This window comes from Phaenicophaeus curvirostris, chromosome 18, assembly GCF_032191515.1.
Source record: "Phaenicophaeus curvirostris isolate KB17595 chromosome 18, BPBGC_Pcur_1.0, whole genome shotgun sequence".
Lineage (NCBI taxonomy): Eukaryota > Metazoa > Chordata > Aves > Cuculiformes > Cuculidae > Phaenicophaeus > Phaenicophaeus curvirostris.
In genome coordinates, this window is record NC_091409.1 from 8,912,932 (window position 1) to 8,929,152 (window position 16,221).

A 16,221-nucleotide genomic window follows, 5' to 3' on the forward strand; every position below is an offset into this window, starting at 1 on the left:
AGTTTTGCCATGGGCTGCAGCCGGTGACAGAGCCAGGGTCCCCTCGGTGCCTGTGAGCTGGCAGAGGTGGCACACGCTGCACTTTGCAGGACGAAGAGGAAGAAGAGGGGAGATGTCCCACTCTGGAGCGGCTGATCCCCAGCCAGCCAGGCTGGGCCAGGCCCTGCACCTCTCCTGCAGCAGCACCGCTTGTTTATCTGAGCTTCTCCTGCAGGAACACCCCAAAGAGTCGGGAAGTCTCCATCTTCCCCACTCGGCCCTGGGTTCTTTTTGGCAGCCGTGTCTCTACCATCCCCGCGCTGTCTGCGATGCAGCTGGGGTTTGATGGGAGCCGTCCGATGGCTTCCCTCCCAGACACGCAGCCGATATCTCCTGCAAAGCTGCAGAGCAAACCCAGGACTGCAGTGTACACACAAAAAACAGTGTCCTCACACCAGTTTGGCAGCGGTGTGCGGAGAGGGCTGTAACCCGGCAGAGCACTCCCAGAAACGGCTCAGAGGATTAATATCAAATTCAGAGATGACTCTGACCCAAAACACTCTATCCATCCTCATATGTTTGTCCTTCCTCCCTTCCGGTGCATTCCTACAGTGAGCTGCTGAGCTCCACGCTCTGTCTGACTTGGTTTAACCCCTTGGCTGCTGCGGCTCCTCCGCCTCCGCACAGCCGGCGTTCCCAAGCGGGACGGCAGGATGCACACGGGGCTCATCCTGGGCTCCTTAAACCACAGCCCAACACTGGGAACCAGATTGAGCCATGCTCATGCGCCCCAGCCATGCAGTGCTTGGTGTGCTCTGTTTCTCTGCACCTTCCAGACCAGGAAGCTCTGGAGACCCCGAGCTCAGTGGCGTTGCCAGCGTGGGGCTCCTAGGGATGTGGCAGAGGTGCAGTGCAGGGCGGGGGGCACACACTCTGCGGGGGCGCAGCACCCGTTGCAGGGCTGCAATCCCCACCAGTGACACTTTCCTCTTGCAGGACGCCGGCTCGCTGGACGCGGCGGTGCAGAGCGCTCTCCAGGCTCTCTACCCTCCCTTCGAGGCCACGGCCCCCACAGTGCTGGGCCAGGTGTTTCGGCTGCTGGAGACCAGCTATCGCGGGGATGGGCTCTGCTGCCTGCTCCAGTTCCTCATCCCGGCCAAGCGCCTCTTCGAGCACGTGCGGCAGGCAGCCTGCGTAAGCCCATGTGCCTCCCGCACCATGGGGCCCTGTGTCCCGCTACCAGCTGGGGCGGGTTTGCCTTAAACCATGATGCTGCACGCCCATGCCCTGCCCCACACTGCTGGTTCTCTCTCCATGCATAACCCTCCCTGCCCCCATCCCCGCAGTGGGGAGCATGGGGTGCCCAGCTCCTGGGGATGGCAACAAAGATGGGGTTCTCCTGGGTCACCTTGTCTCACCCTGGAGAGACTCCAGTGGGGGCTTCTCCTCTTACCTGGGGGGAGCACATGGCACCCTGGGACTGGCCATGGGCTTGGGGTGGGCTTGCAGTGCGCTGTGCTGGCTCAGCTCAGGGACATCCCACCAGGCCACTGGGCTCTTCAGTCCCCATCACGGGAAGCGCACGGGGCCAGCTGGGAGGTTACAGGGTCAGCGGGGGCTCTCACTCACATGCTGTGTTCTTCCTCCCTCCCAGGCTCCCTACTTTAACTGCATCTTTCTCCATGAAGGCTGGCCCTTGTGCCTTCATGAGAAAGTGGTCGTCCACCTCGCACCGCTCAACCCGCTCCTGCTGCGTCCTGGAGACTTCTACCTGCAAGCAGAGCCCTGCGAGGAGCACGCGGCTCGCATCACCGTCAAGCACCTCTCCCACGACCTGCACACAGTGGAGGAGACGCCCGTCCCTGAAGCCGCCTACGCGCTGCTCTTCACCAACGAGTGGCTGGAGGAGATCAACGGCAACCACGCCAGGACCCCCCTCCACACCTGCCTGGTGGCCACCGAGAACGGCATCGCCCCGCTGCCGTGGAGCAAGATTGCCACGCCGGAGTTCATTGAGAAGCCCAAGGCTGGAGATGATGGCACAATCACTGAACCTGCAGCTGAGCCAGCGGCACCCAGCACGCCCACACCCCGTGGCACAGCGGATACCCCAGGGCGATACAGCAACATCGCGGGCACCATCCCGGGCTGCAGAGAAGCCTCTTGGAAGTCAGGCCAGGGGCGGTACCCAGGGCTGATCAAGGTGGACCAGGCTGGATTGCAGAAAAAGCCAGCCACGCTGCTGGCCGTGCCCAGCCTCTGCGAGATCGTCAGCCAGAACCTGGCAGGGGAGTACGTGGACCTGGTGGAGCAATCCCAGGAACAGCTGGGGCTCCTGGCCAAGCCCCTGCCGCCTGCCCGCCCGGCACGGGCAATGGGGACTGGGGCCGAGGGGACACTTCCCTGGGTGAACGGGGGGCTGGGGACAGGCACCTGGCTCTGCCAGGGGACTCCGGGTTCGGAGGAGGGTCCCTGCACCCCCTGTCTGGGGAGGAGGCTGAGCCAGGAGGCAGGGCCACACAGCCCACGGTGTCGCCACCGCGATTCCTACCTGGCTGCACTGCAGAACCCGGTGAGCTTTGGCCCTGGGCTGATGACAGCCATCCTGGAGGAGCCGGATGCCCCCGGCTCCAAGTTGCCCCCCACCGCCCCCCGTGAGACCCCCGCTCAGTGCAAGGGGGGGACCAGCAGCCCCACACTCCTCGCTCGCTGTCCCCATGGCATGAGTCCCAGGGCGCAGGCAGAGGAGGTGGCACAGCACGGCAGCCCCCGGCTCTCTCCAGCCCCCAGCCACAAGTTCTCCTTTCTGAAGGGGCCACGGCTCGGGGCAGCCCCTGGGGATGAAAGAGCTACCAGCCAACACGAAGGCACCTGGAAGAAGGTATCTGCCATCTACTCACCCAGGATGGGCAGAGCCAAGCCAGCTGGGAAAGGTATGATCTGAGCAGAGCCGTGGTGCCTGCCTGGGGGCTTCGGCAGTTCAGCTGCATTGCTATCTCCTCTGTCCCTGCCAGCAGGTATGGATGCGGCAGCCGCTGCCCCTGCAAAAGACCGGTCCTTGGAGAGCACTGTCTGCAAGAACAGCCCCCCCGTGCCCAGCACCCCTGGCTGGGAGCCACTGGGCTGGCAGGACCTGCACGCCAGGCTGCTGCACTCGGGCATCGTGTGCCTGCCAGGTACCACCAGATCTCTGGGGGCGTCAGGAGAGGCCAGCGCCGCACTGCTAGAGAGGGTTTGCTGGAGGAAGATTTCTGGGCTTTGCTGAAGGACAGAAAGTCCCCCAGGCACAGATTTCCTTTCAGCTTGGCAAAAAAAAAAATAAAACCATAAAGCCGGGCAGCCTGCGCTGAGCAGCTGCCCTGGCTCCAGCTGCACCGAGCCCTCCCACACCATTCCTCACCAGTGAAGCCGTTCAGCTTCTCGCTGCCAAACACTAAACATTTGGCTTCTTTCTTTTCCCAAGAACTGAAAAACAGTGACAAACCCATCTTTTTAGCAGGAAAAGTGGCCCCAGCAGCTCTGCCCTGGCATTTCCAGGGCCAGCATTTGCACTGGGAGCCCTTGTGGGTTGGTGCTGCCGCTCTGGAGGGGCCGAGGGTGGCTGCGGGGGCACGGCACTAACCTGGGCTGAGGCCCCCGAGCTGAGGCTCCTGATCCCCTGGGATCAGCAGCAGAGGCCACTGGGAGCCCCGGCTCCCACGGTGGTTGCTCAGGGCTGGGCTCTGCGGCCGGCAGTGGCTGCCAGAAAGGTCACTCGCCCTTTCCCCACAGGGAGCTCGGACAGGCTGGGCAGGGCCCTGCTCCAGGTGAGCACCAGCAGCAGCGCCTGGGGAGCTGCGTGGTGCTCGGCCACCGAGCTGGCGAAGCTCATCCTCTACCTCTGCTCCCTCTCCAGGTAAGGGCCAGGGGGATCTGCCAGCACCCCCCTGCTTCCCAGCTCGAGGGTCCCAGGCAGCCCCCAGGCCAAAGTAGGATGCATGCCAAGCACGTGCTGCTTTGGGTGCATCCCATGTGGTCCCCACCGTGTCCGCCGCTCCCGCTGCAGCCAGCCCTGAGGACCCTGTGCCCCTCAGTGCTTCCCTTGGCTGGAGCATCCCATCACCTGCAGTTCTCGGTCCTGCCTGCCCTCAGTCTGATGCCCAGGGGCGCGGAGCCACCAGAGGGGCTTCCAGCAGGTCCTGCCAGAGGGGAGGGACCCCACCTCATGTGCTGCTTCTAACCAGTGTGATCTGCCTCCTGCTTTGTTTCCTCTGCCAGGGGAGACACGAAGGACAACGGGCTCACTGTGGTGGTGGATGCCAGGAAGCAGCCGCCCGCTCCTGTCCTGTTCTCGGCCCTCCGCTCTGCCCAGGTACACCCGGCTCCATGTGCCACAGACGTGCTGCAAGGTCCCTGCTGGGCGCCAGCACTGCTGCCCTCCGAGGGTCCCTCCTCTGTGCCCGCTGTGATCCCCTGGCAGCAGCTTCTCTAACAGCCCTGGCACTGCCTGAGGCCACAGTTTTTATCTCACTCACAGATTTTAGCTGTAAGCATTGTGGTGTGGATTTACCAAGACAGCTCTCGGCTGCCTGTGGCTGCATCATGATGCACTGATCTAGAGAACCCACGGCAGAGAACCCACGGCTCTCTTGCTGCTTCCTCCTCTGGCTCCTGGCTCCCTGTAGGTCTTGCAGCACTTAAACAACTGCTGCTTTGTTCCCCGAGCTGCTGATCAAGCTCTAGTTTCTAAGCATGCCTGCAGCAACACAGAGCTTCCCCCAACAGGGCATAGAGACCCTGTTTGCCCCAACACCCCCAACTGAGTTCGCACACGGCACTTGGAATCATAGAATCACCAGGTTGGAAAAGACCCACCGGATCATCAAGTCCAACCATTCCTATCAAATACTAAACCATGTCCCTCAGCACCTCGTCCACCCGTCCCTTAAACACCTCCAGGGAAGGTGACTCAACCCCCTCCCTGGGCAGCCTCTGCCAGTGCCCAATGACTCTTTCCGGGAAAATTTTTTTCCTAATGTCCAGCTTAAACCTCCCCTGGTGGAGCTTGAGGCCATTCCCTCTCATCCTGTCCCCTGTCACTTGGGAGAAGAGCCCAGCTCCCTCCTCTCCACAACCTCCTTTCAGGTAGTTGGAGAGAGCAATGAGGTCTCCCCTCAGCCTCCTCTTCTCCAGGCTAAACACCCCCAGCTCTCTCAGCCGCTCCTCATAAGGCCTGTTCTCCAGCCCCCTCCCCAGCTTCGTTGCTCTTCTCTGGACTCGCTCCAGAGCCTCAACATCCTTCTTGTGGTGAGGGGCCTAGAACTGAACACAGGATTCAGGGAGCGGTCTCACCAGTGCCAAGTACATTTCCATTTCCCACACCAGCAATCTCAGGAACCCTTTCCTTTGTGATGAGCTCACTGGCCTCAGCTGACTCGGTCAACCAAGCCCTGGCATCACTGTGGGTACTGGGGGCTGCACCATGGTGTTTGACTCTTCCCTGCCTCCCACAGAGTGTCTCAGCAGGCTGCATCCACACCGTGCTGCTGCTGGCCGAGAAGGAGCTACTCGCCCACCGCGAGAGGCTGCCCGGGGTGCAGGTGAGCCTGTTCCTGTCCCCTCCTCACGTCCATGCGTTGTCTCCTGTGGCAAGAGCAGAGTCAGAGTGAAAGAAGCCCTCCCACCTTGGAGACCCTCCATCCCCTTGCTTGGAGACCCCAGTTCTCCTGCCTGGGCATAGTGGACACTCACTGGGGCAGGTATCCCCTGCGGGGTGAGGCTCTTGGGCTTGCTGGGCAGGCGAAAGCTGCCCCCGGGCATTTCCCAGTGACCTCCAGTGGGCAGGCATGGGGAAAATGAATCTAAACTTGAAGGGGTTTATTGTTCTTCTAGTGCTGCTCAGTTCAATTAGTATAATGTGAAATATTAACGAGCTTGATCACCAAGCTTGGCTGTCACGGCAGGTTATTGCAGTCCCAGTGACCTTCCGTGCATTCATACACCACGTAGCTGCAGGGAGATGGTCCACGCAGAGCTGCCACATGGCACACTCAGCTCTCCTGCACCGTGTGGATTAACAGGACAGGGTGCTCATGGGAGGAGGGGGACGTGCCCCCTGCTCCAGGCTGTCACTGGGATCCTTTCTGGGGCAGACTGGCACAACCCCATAGAGCTCATGAGCCTCGTGCCCCACAGGTGGAGACCCTGGCGTCGCTGAAGGCTCTGGGCCGCTACGTCGACAGCTCCCAGCTGACACAGGAGCTGGATGGCACCTTTCCCTACTGCCACGGCGAGTGGGTTCAATTCTACCAGGTGTCTGTTATCACGCTGTGACCCATCGCCTCACCCCCGCACGGTGCCCCTCCGTCCCCACCGCGGCTTCTCTGTCTCACAAGCATCCCTGGAAAAGCAACAGGAAAGCCTAGGAGAGGGGAAGGGAAAGAAGAGCTGGGAGCACAGGAGGGCAACCCCCTCCTGCCTGCTTCTAACAGCTCCTGCCCACAACTGCATGTCCACCTCCACGCTCCCTTCCTCCTTACCTTTAACTGGGTGCCCTGCAGTATTTGCTGCTCTGGCCAGGCACCGTTCCTCCTCATGGGCAGGGAGCCCTCCTGCCCCGCTGCCCCAGCCCCACTGATGCACCGTGTCCCACCTGCAGAAGCTGCATCCCTTCGTGGCCGGCCTCAGACAGGCGCTGGAGCTGCTGCAGAGCTGCATCCAGGAGCTGCGCAGCGCTGACACGCCAGCGGGGACACAGGTAACATGGGCTGCAGCATTGCGGGTCGTAGGCATTTCCAAAGAGCCCGTCTGCAGGCCAGCACACAACAACATGTCACCCTGGTCGCCCAAAGCCTCAGCGCAAACATCCCAGTCCAGTGACTCCTGACTGCAGAGCTGTCCCCTGTCCACTCTGTTCATCCCTCAAGCCCCAGGTGCTCATCCTGTGCTGGCCTGGCACCTGCCAGGTGGGGCTCCAAGCGAGATGCGTGTCCAACCCTCCCTCCGCAGGATGTGGCCGCGTGCATCAAGCGGCACCAGGAGCTGATGCAGCGGGTGCTGAGCGACCCACAGCTGGTGCACGTGCAGCGCGAAGGGGGAGCCGCGCTGGCCAGGCTGCGCAGGGAGGCTGCCCGGCTCAGCGCCTCAGCCAACGTCAGGTAGGAGGGGGAGCTTCCCTGGGAGAGGGATTCCAGGGCCCCCAGACTCCACTGCCTAGCAGAGACACATTCCCAGGGACGGCTTGGTCCCCATGAGGACAGGATTCTTTCCAGCATGCCCTGGCACTGCTACAAACTCCCTCCGAGCCTGGAGCTCATGTCTTGGATGGCCCTTGGCAGGATTTCCCATCATCCCAGCTAGAGAAGGTGCACGGATTGCTAGGAAGGTCTCCTGCCCCAGGAACACGGTCTGGGGCTGCTCAGCAGGGCCTGCAGTGAGCCATCTGGGTTGGTCATGGGCAAAGCCACTAGATGGGGCCAAGCCCCGGCGCTGCTGCACGCGTCCAGCAATGCTGCACATGTCCTGTGGTGCCGCACTTGTCCAACGATGCTGCACACGTCCAGCAGTGCTGCACTCACCTGGCAATGCTGCAGTCGTCTGGCAGTGCCACAATCATCTGGCAGTGCCACACTCATCCAGTGATGCTGCATGTGTCGCGTGGTGCCACGCTGGTCTGGGGATGCTGCAATCATCCAGCGGTCCATGCGTGCCGGCAGCACTAATCCCACTGCTCCCTTCTGCTCCCTTCTCTCGGCTGGGATAGGCTGTACCGACAGCCACTACTTTCCCCTCCTTGTTCCCTGACATCCATGTTGCTCCATGAGATGGGGAGGTGTCGGGGCAACTGTAGGGCCGGGGTGCTCTGCTGCAGCCCATCTGGCACGCAGGGCACTGGAGAGTGCCCTCATGTCCCATGTGGGCTATGAGGGTGCACAAGGTGGTTGTGGAGGTCTCTTGGTCAGCTCCTGGCGCCGGCACCTGCCAGGTTCTCACCAGCCACACATGCTGGGTCATTGCCCGTTCACTCCCTTGGCTGCCCTCATGGCCAATTCCAGGGAGCTGCCCCATCCAAAGGCTCCTGCTGGCTGGAGAGCTGCCTCAGCTGGTGTCTTCAGGAGGAGCTTGCATGGTGGCACCTGGCACTGATGGTCTCTCTCCTCCCCAACCACCAGGACAAGCATGGAGTCGGCCGAGGGGCTGTACAGCCAGCTGGAGGAAGACCTTCATGAACTGGTGTCCCAGTCCAACAGCTGCCTGGAGCGCCTGGAATTCCTCCAAAAGGCCCAGGAGCTCGAGACCGAGTTCAGCAAGGTGAGCTGGGTGTCGCTATGCGTGTGGCAAGTTGAAGTTGTCCTCCGCAATGTTCCCATGGCTAAGTGTCGTGGGCACATTTCCTTGTTTTATGATGATGAAGGAAGCCTGGAGAATAACAGGATTCCAGCTTTAATTTTCATTATGAGGTGACCGTGCATACCCACGCCTGGGCTGGGATGTCCCGGTCAGGGAAGGAAAGGGAGGTGCTGGGAAGCGCTGCAGCCGCAGCCAGTCCTGCCTGACTCTCGGCCCCGCTCTCTCTTGCAGCTGGGGTGCTGGCTGGATGGGGAGGCTGCAGCACGGCTGCAGGAGATGGGCATCAAGGAGTGGAGACCCAACAGCTTCCAGGGCCCCGCTGAGCAGTCTAACGAGTTCTTCATCCAGGCAACCGTATGTTTGGAGGGGGCTTTTCTGAACGTCCCAAGGGTATTGCTGCCAGCAGCGCTATTGGGTGGCTCCAGCCCCTCCCTGGTGCTCAGCCAGAAATGGAAAATGATGAACTAGAATCATTTGAACTTCATTACAAAGTGTGATGCAATTGGCCCAAATTCCCCAGGTTGGAAATGAGAGCTGGGTGTCCCCTCACGGCTGGGTCAGACTGCAGTTTCCAAGCCCAGCTTCACCAGGGCTTTGGGCAGCCTTGCTCCGGTGAGGGCAGTGGTTGTCCTGCTCCTTGGTGCGCTTTGGGCTGGGGCTGCTGTTCTCATCCCCTCCTGTGCTCCATCCTTTGCAGCCTCCTTCCCTCTGCAGGGCTGGGCTGCAGAGTCTGGACGCCCATCAGACATCAAATAACGTGGTGACAAGGACGTGTTCCTCCCACAACTCCGGGAGGTGTCACAGCCCATACCCGTGGGGGCCCTTTAGCTACGTGTGCTGCAAGGAGGATGAGGCGAGGTGGCTGCGCTCAGGACAGGATGATGCATTTTGTGTACTTGGAGCTGAACCAGGACAGAGCAAAGAGAACTCCCATTCTCTTTGTTTCTTCCCGCTTGCGCAGAACCGTTTCCCGTGTAGCTCTGATAGGGATGCCAAGTGCTGACCCCGCAGAGAGCCTCGCCCAGCGCAGTGGGTCAGTGTGGAGCTTGTCCCTTCCTGCCGTCCCTGCAGGCTCAGTACCAGCGTGGCCTGGCGCTGTGTCAGGAGGCGGCTGAGGTCAGCGAGGCGGCTTTCCCCGAGGCAAATCCCTTCCAGGCGGCTGCTGCCCTTTTCCGAACGAAGCTGATGAGCTTCCATAGGCAGGTGGAGCGGCGGGAGGCTGAGCAGGAGCTGCTGCGGGAGCTCGGACTGTTCTCCAGCAAGGTGGGTGTGAGGGTTCTCCTCCAGCAGGACCTGGTGCCGCCGGGCACCTGTGAAAGCAGCCGCTCGTGCCTTCTTTTCTAGATCATGGAGCTGAAGCTGGACTGCAGGCAGTGCTCAGCGCGGGTGAAGCACGAGGAGGGCCAAGTGCTGCAGTGCCTGCAGAGCTCCTTCCAAAAGCTGTCAGTGGAGTTTGCCCTGGAGAAGCTGCAGGAAATGAAGGCTCAGGTGTGCAGGATGCGGAGCAGCCAAGGGCCGACAGCCTGGACCGAGGCACGGCACAGGTACGAGGAGACCCGTCGGATCCTGGAGGAGATGCTGGCAGAGCTGCAGGAGGCCTGGGGAGCAGAAGCCGGAGGGCAAGGAGACACCTTCAGCTCCCCTAACTCGGGGTCTGCAGCCCCTCGCAAGGAACCCCCAGTCTGCAGAGCAGCTGCCAGCCCCAAGAGAGCAGTGTTGGAGGGCCAGGGGGTGGAGGAGAAGCTGGAGCCCAGCATCCAGGGACCAAGAAAGCCCCAGACTGGCAGCATTCCCAGCCCTGTGCTGGCTGCAGAGCCGAGCTCCACACAGCCTCGCTGCCCACAGGGGCCAGAGAGCGATCGTGCCTTTCACCACCACATCCCCGCTGACACCTCCACCCACAGACCCAAGAGCGGAGCCTGCCTGGGACCTGCAGGACCCCTTGCCCAGGAGCACAGCCAGCCCCCTCCGAGGCGCGCCTTCACCCTGCCTCCCCGGGCACGCATTCCCGGAGCTGATCCATTGTGTCCCACCGCTGTGCCCCATGGTACTGTCTCAGAAAAGCAGGCAGAAACCACCCAGTACTTCCAGGTTTCCAGCCAGACCAGTTTCTCCTCTGAAGACTCAGACTCGCACAACTCCACTGAAGAAGCCCTGGCAGCAAGCCTGGCTTTGCCGCAGGACCTCCAGGGCCCTAGACCATCATGCCCCTCTGAAAAGCCCCTCCAGATTGTTTACCTGGAGAACCACCACACTGAGAGCCTGGCTAAAGCAAATGCCAAGTAAAACCAGTCCCTCCCAGCTGCCCAGTTGTAGAAGTCTCGACCACGGACTGGCTGGGGCGTCCCACGCTCAGAGGTGGGGAGCAGGGACCCATTGCCCAACCCCTGATTACAGAGTCCTTTGGGTCCCATACTTAGCACTCACCCTCCCGTGGATGGGCGCCAGCTCCACCAGCTTCGTTAATCTTCCACTAGGTGTGTAGCAACCCCTGCGTACAGTGCTCTTATCCCTCGAAGCCCCAGGTTTACCTCAGGACAGAGGTGAGTGTTCCTGCAGCCAGCAGCCATGCTCAGAGCATCCCACAGGAGCACAAACCTGTGCCAAGGGGTTTCTGCCCATCGGTCCTGCTGCACTCCCAATGCTGGGACCATCCCCTGCTGCTGCTGCTGCAGCCCTGGCCGAGCGATGACAACAGGATTTTGTTCATGTGCACTCAGTAATGGGGGACTAACATTTTTTACATTAATAAACCTGAAGAGAAGCACCCAGCATGGTCCTTGTGGAGCAGAGCAAAAAGTTTTTCCTGCCCAGGGCCAGGCTCTGGCATCCCTGCTGTTGCCCGAGGACAGGGGCTGGTGGTGCCTCCCTTACAGGCTGTGCCCACAGCCTGGTTCTCCTGCCCACTACCAGCATTTGCTGCCAGTACAATGGTCCTGGCTCAAGCCGCTGTTGGCTTATCCCCAGTGTGCCCTACCTCGCTTCCATTTGCAGAGCAAGTCCCTCTCCCTTTTTTCAGGGTTGAAAGGAGTGCCTCTGTTTCCAATTCTCATCTCCATCCCATAGAGTCTATGGGTGGGAGCATCCTGCCCAGCATCCCCACTTGTAGGACTGCACTGTCTCAAAGCCCTGGGGATCCAGCTAAGCTGGGTGTGAGCTCACTGATCACCATCTGAAGCGGCCCGGGGTCCCAAGGGACCCTATCCCCACGGGTGCGTCCTGACGAGCCGCATCGCCTCTTTAGCCACCCGGGAGAGGGCGATGCCTGGCTGGGGACACGCTGTCCAGGCAGCCACACCATGAGCTAATCAAGAGACATCGTAGAGAAAGCAATATCTCACCTAGGAGCCGTTCCAGAAAAACACTCTCCCTCCTCCCAGCCATGGTCATGGCTCATGGCCCCACGCGATGCTGTCCCTCGGCAAAGGGCAATTGCCCAGCCCAGTGCTTGGGAGCACCAGCCCCTGCCTTGTTTTTGCCAAATCCCCAAGCCGAGCCCCTCTCTGGAGGCCACATATCTCCAGCTCAAACCCTGATTTCCCTGCTATCGCTACCACTGCTTCACTGAAATCCCCATAGCTGAGTCTATCCCAGTCCTTCTGGCTTAAAACTAATTATTGTAGAGAGGCACAAGGGAGGTCTGCACAATCCATCCCGGGTAAACCCAGCCAGCTCTGCTCCTTTGCCCACTCAATGACAGGTCCTTGCAGGTCTGTGGGGTCACCCCAGCCAGGACACTTTTCCTTCCCCTTCATATAACAATATTTACCTGTGCCCAACTGCCTGGTCCTGAGCTGAGTTAGAATCATAGAATCACGGAATGGTTTGGGCTGGAAGGGACCTCAAAGCCCATCCTGTTTCACCCCCTGCCATGGGCAGGGACGCTTCACACTGGATCAGGAGCTCCAAGCCCCATCCAGCCTGGCCTTGAAACCCTCCAGGGATGGAGCAGCCACCACTGCTCTGGGCACCCTGGGCCAGGGCCTCCCCGCCCTCACAGCAAAACATTTCTCCCTAATTTCCCATCTCGGTCTCCCCTCTTTCAGATGAAAAACATTCCCCTTCACCCTGTCCTGCACATCCACTCTTTGAGGTTCCTTCCTACTAAAACCATTCCATAATACTATGATAATTTACCTCTGTCCGATATTTAAATATTCATTTTGATGTTCTAGTATTCACTTTGGCCACCACCTGGAGATGTCATTCTGGTAGCCTTCCTCACCACAAGAAGGATGTTGAGGCTCTGGAGCGAGTCCAGAGAAGAGCAACAAAGCTGGGGAGGGGGCCGGAGAACAAGTCTTAGGAGGAACAGCTGAGAGAGCTGGGGGTGTTTAGCCTGGAGAAGAGGAGGCTGAGGGGAGACCTCATTGCTCTCTCCAACTACCTGAAAGGAGGTTGTGGAGAGGAGGGAGCTGGGCTCTTCTCCCAAGTGGCAGGGGACAGGACGAGAGGGAATGGCCTCAAGCTCTGCCAGGGGAGGTTTAAGCTGGACATTAGGAAAAAAATTTTCCCGGAAAGGGTCACTGGGCACTGGTAGAGGCTGCCCAGGGAGGGGGTTGAGTCACCTTCCCTGGAGGGGTTTAAGGGACGGGTGGACGAGGTGCTGAGGGACATGGTTTAGTGTTTGATAGGAATGGTTGGACTCGATGATCCGGTGGGTCTTTTCCAACCTGGTGATTCTATGATTCTACTGAAATCTTACCACGTGGAAGTGTTTGGGTGATGCTGTCATTCCATATAGACCCCTCGCCATCACAGGGTACCACTGGATAAGCATCTCCCATCCACCATAGAGCTGCAGCACTGCCAGGCTTGGAAGAAACACAACCGCAAATCAATATTTTGTCATATTTGGAGTGGTTATTCTCATTAATTCTGGGAGCTGTTCAGCCTGGCTGCGAGCAGAGAACTGGGGCGGCAGCTGGATTGGGATCTCGTTTATCCCATCATATAATTCAGGAGATGAAATCTCTCTAGCAGCCACGAGTAAAACTTCTTATTGATTCTACAGTGTTTTGCCTGTCGATGGAATAACGGCTGCAAAGCCCCCGGGGTGTTTCACGCCTTGCCGTTCTCCCACACCATCTCCAGTGGTGATGTGAAATCAAGGGCTGAAACCATCCAGACCCGTGAAGGGCAGGAGCAGCAGGGACTGAGCCCAGGGCTTGACAGCCCCACGTTGAGAAATTGCTGTTTTACTTAGCTGGGACTAGCAATGTCTATTTTGGCTTCCAGATCAAAATAATAGAATCAGAGAATCATGGAACAGTTTGGGGTTGAAGGGACCTCTAAGCCCATCCAGTTCTGCCCCCTGCCATGGGCAGGGACACCTCCCACTGGATCAGAGTGCTCAGAGCCCTATCCAACCTGGTCTTTAACACCTCCAGGGATGAGGTGCTCACCATTTGTCACTTACCTTACCTGTGTTTCATAGCCAGTTTCCTGGGAGCCCTTTGAGAGGCTCTCAGACTGGTGCTGCTGCACTGTTACACTCGGAGTAAAGCCAGTTTCTGAGTTTTGGCATTTCCTGACCTCACCTGGATCTGGGCACCAGGACCCAGGCTGCACAGGGGAGCAGCCCCTCACCCCATCCCGTGCCTTCTGTGGATTCACACCTTGCCCTGAGCACAGCAGGGTCTCAGCACCAGCCCAGGCTGAGAGGGGATGGGCTGCCCCAAGGGCTGTGAGGAGCCAGAGGGGAATCCGGGAGGACCTGATTGTGGGGTTTAAGAAATAAACCCAAGCAAAGCAAACACCTGGAGGCTTCACCTCTGTGACACACTGAACACTTGGCTAGGGCAACCTGGGGTGGGGGATCCCAGGGAAGCAGAGACTTTGAGCTGGGCAAGTGCTGGCCAGTGTTTGCCTTCGCTCAATCCTGTGCCCTGCAGGAGCATCCGAGGAGGTGTTGGGATGGTGGTGGGATGCCCAAACCAGCTGGCAGCTTCGGGCTGGGAAGGTGCTGCCCTCAATCCGCTCCTCTGCCCTGCTGGAAAGAGCCCTCCCCTCCCTCCTCCGCTGCCTTCCCCGGCTGGGGAAAAGCTGGGACTTTTTAGTTTTTAGGGAAGAGAACCAGAATCCACTTCCAAAGAAAATGGAATTCAGATTGTTCTGAATAAAGTAAACTATGGCTTTCCTGTTGTTTTTCTTTTTCCAAAGGGAAAAGGGAGAAAAAAGGACATTGTGCAAATCCTGTGATTAACCAGTAACAGAGGAGAATGCCTGGCCCCTCGCTGGAAGGGGAATGGTTTACTCAGAGCAGCCCTGTTCTCCTGGCTGCCCCACAGCTGGGTGCGCACAGCTGGATGCCTCCCACCATAAAGAGTTTGTGCAACACACTGCAAAAATTATCTTATATCTGCTGATCCTTCAGCCCGTGATTTATGGCTCCAGGTCTGACCAATTAAGCTATAACCTTTCCAGAAAGCCAAGTGCAGGAGTTAATCACCGTCTCTTTCCCACCCAGGAAATGGCAAAATCATTTGTCAGGGTCTGGTGGGCGACCGGGGCACCACAGCCCGGCCGCAGAGGGGACCTTCCCACAGAAATACTTCATTCCGAAGGATGCAAGCTAATAAATGTTAGATATCAAAGATGACAAAAGCAGCCTGGAGACAGAGACGGGCCGTGGGACAGGCCAGGATGCCAGCCCCAGGGGACACTGTCCCCCTCATCCCCCCGTAGCCCCTCGCTCCAGCGGAGCAGCTGGTACCCGCGTTGGCACCGAGCACGGAGCTCCGGCTGAGGTCACCAAGTGCACTCTTCCTCCTCCTCACTGTCAGGTTCCCATCGAGCCCTGCCCTGCAGACTGTGGGGGCAGGAGGGACGCTGAGTTATCAACCACAGCGAGACGGAGGGAAGAAGAAGGAAGAAAGAGGCAGGACAAGAGGCACCAGGGCTGCGAAGCTCCCAGCTGGAACCATCGCCGTGCCCTCATCCCAGCCCAGGAGGAAAGCATGGACGAAGGGTGGCAAGGCAAAGGCATGGGGACAACCGCAAGCGGGCCAGCACGAACCCCCCGGGAGGGAACCCCAGCAGTCCTGGTGCCAGCAGAGCTGCTGCAGACCTGTTCCCGTTGCAGCAGCCCCCGGCGTTTGGGCTCGGGTGCAAATTGCCACAGGCATTTCAGAGCACAGGATGGGGACTTGGCACGCACCACAGCGGAAACATGGTCATGCTTGGATTTGTTCTCCTGAGGAGCAGCCAAGGCCCCAAAGTCTGGTTCCAGCAGGTAAACACAGTGGGAGCTGAGCCATGTAGCTCCATCCTCAGCTTCATAAGGGTTTTGGGAATGGTTGTGAGCAGAGACATCCCAATGCAGCTTCATTATCTCCAAATTCCTGCTCCAATGGAGCAAACTCAAACCTCATCCATCATCAAGCAGAGGCGGCCAGCAGTCCTGGAGAGCCAAAGGATGGCCACAAAACCCAAAAAAAACCAAAGGAGCAAGGAAAGTCAGAGGGTGAAGGGTAACAGCAAAGAGTTGAACTCCAAGAGCTGAACCTGACTCCAGTCTGGTCTGAGCTGAGCAGGTCAAGGCCAGCCTGTTGGTGCTTCTCAGAACCCCTGTCCTGAGAGGCTGCTGGAAAATACCAGCGTGCCAGTGCTCACACAGGGGCTTGACGGACACCCACCCCGGGAAGCTGCGAGGGAACAGGCACGCGCCAGCATCCCCCAGCACGGGGAAAGCGCCTCACTCGTGTGCAAGTCCTAGGGAGTCACACAGCTTCAGGCATTTAAATCTAGACACGAGTGAGCTACACACCAAAGCCATGGCAGGGAGTGGAGATCCCTCTTCTGTTCCTTCCATAAATGCCATCAGCAAGGGTGGTGAAGAATTATTCCTGAGAAACATGCACCATGCGGAAGGAGGGCTGGGGGGATGTCCAGCGAGACACTGGGAGATTGGAA

General features: G+C 59.2%; 1 protein-coding gene across 1 annotated transcript; it reads left to right on the forward strand.

Annotated features, from left to right (window-relative positions):
* Positions 1-873: 873 nt before the first annotated feature.
* KIAA1755 (KIAA1755 ortholog) lies at positions 874-11,264 on the forward strand. Its single transcript, XM_069872118.1, has 13 exons — positions 874-1,173; positions 1,634-2,912; positions 2,997-3,155; positions 3,751-3,874; positions 4,237-4,330; positions 5,472-5,558; positions 6,154-6,270; positions 6,617-6,715; positions 6,967-7,115; positions 8,130-8,268; positions 8,539-8,661; positions 9,379-9,570; positions 9,652-11,264. Exons 1-13 carry the CDS (start codon positions 874-876, stop codon positions 10,591-10,593), a joined length of 3,804 nt encoding a protein of 1,267 aa, XP_069728219.1. The 3' UTR covers positions 10,594-11,264.
* Positions 11,265-16,221: the final 4,957 nt, after the last annotated feature.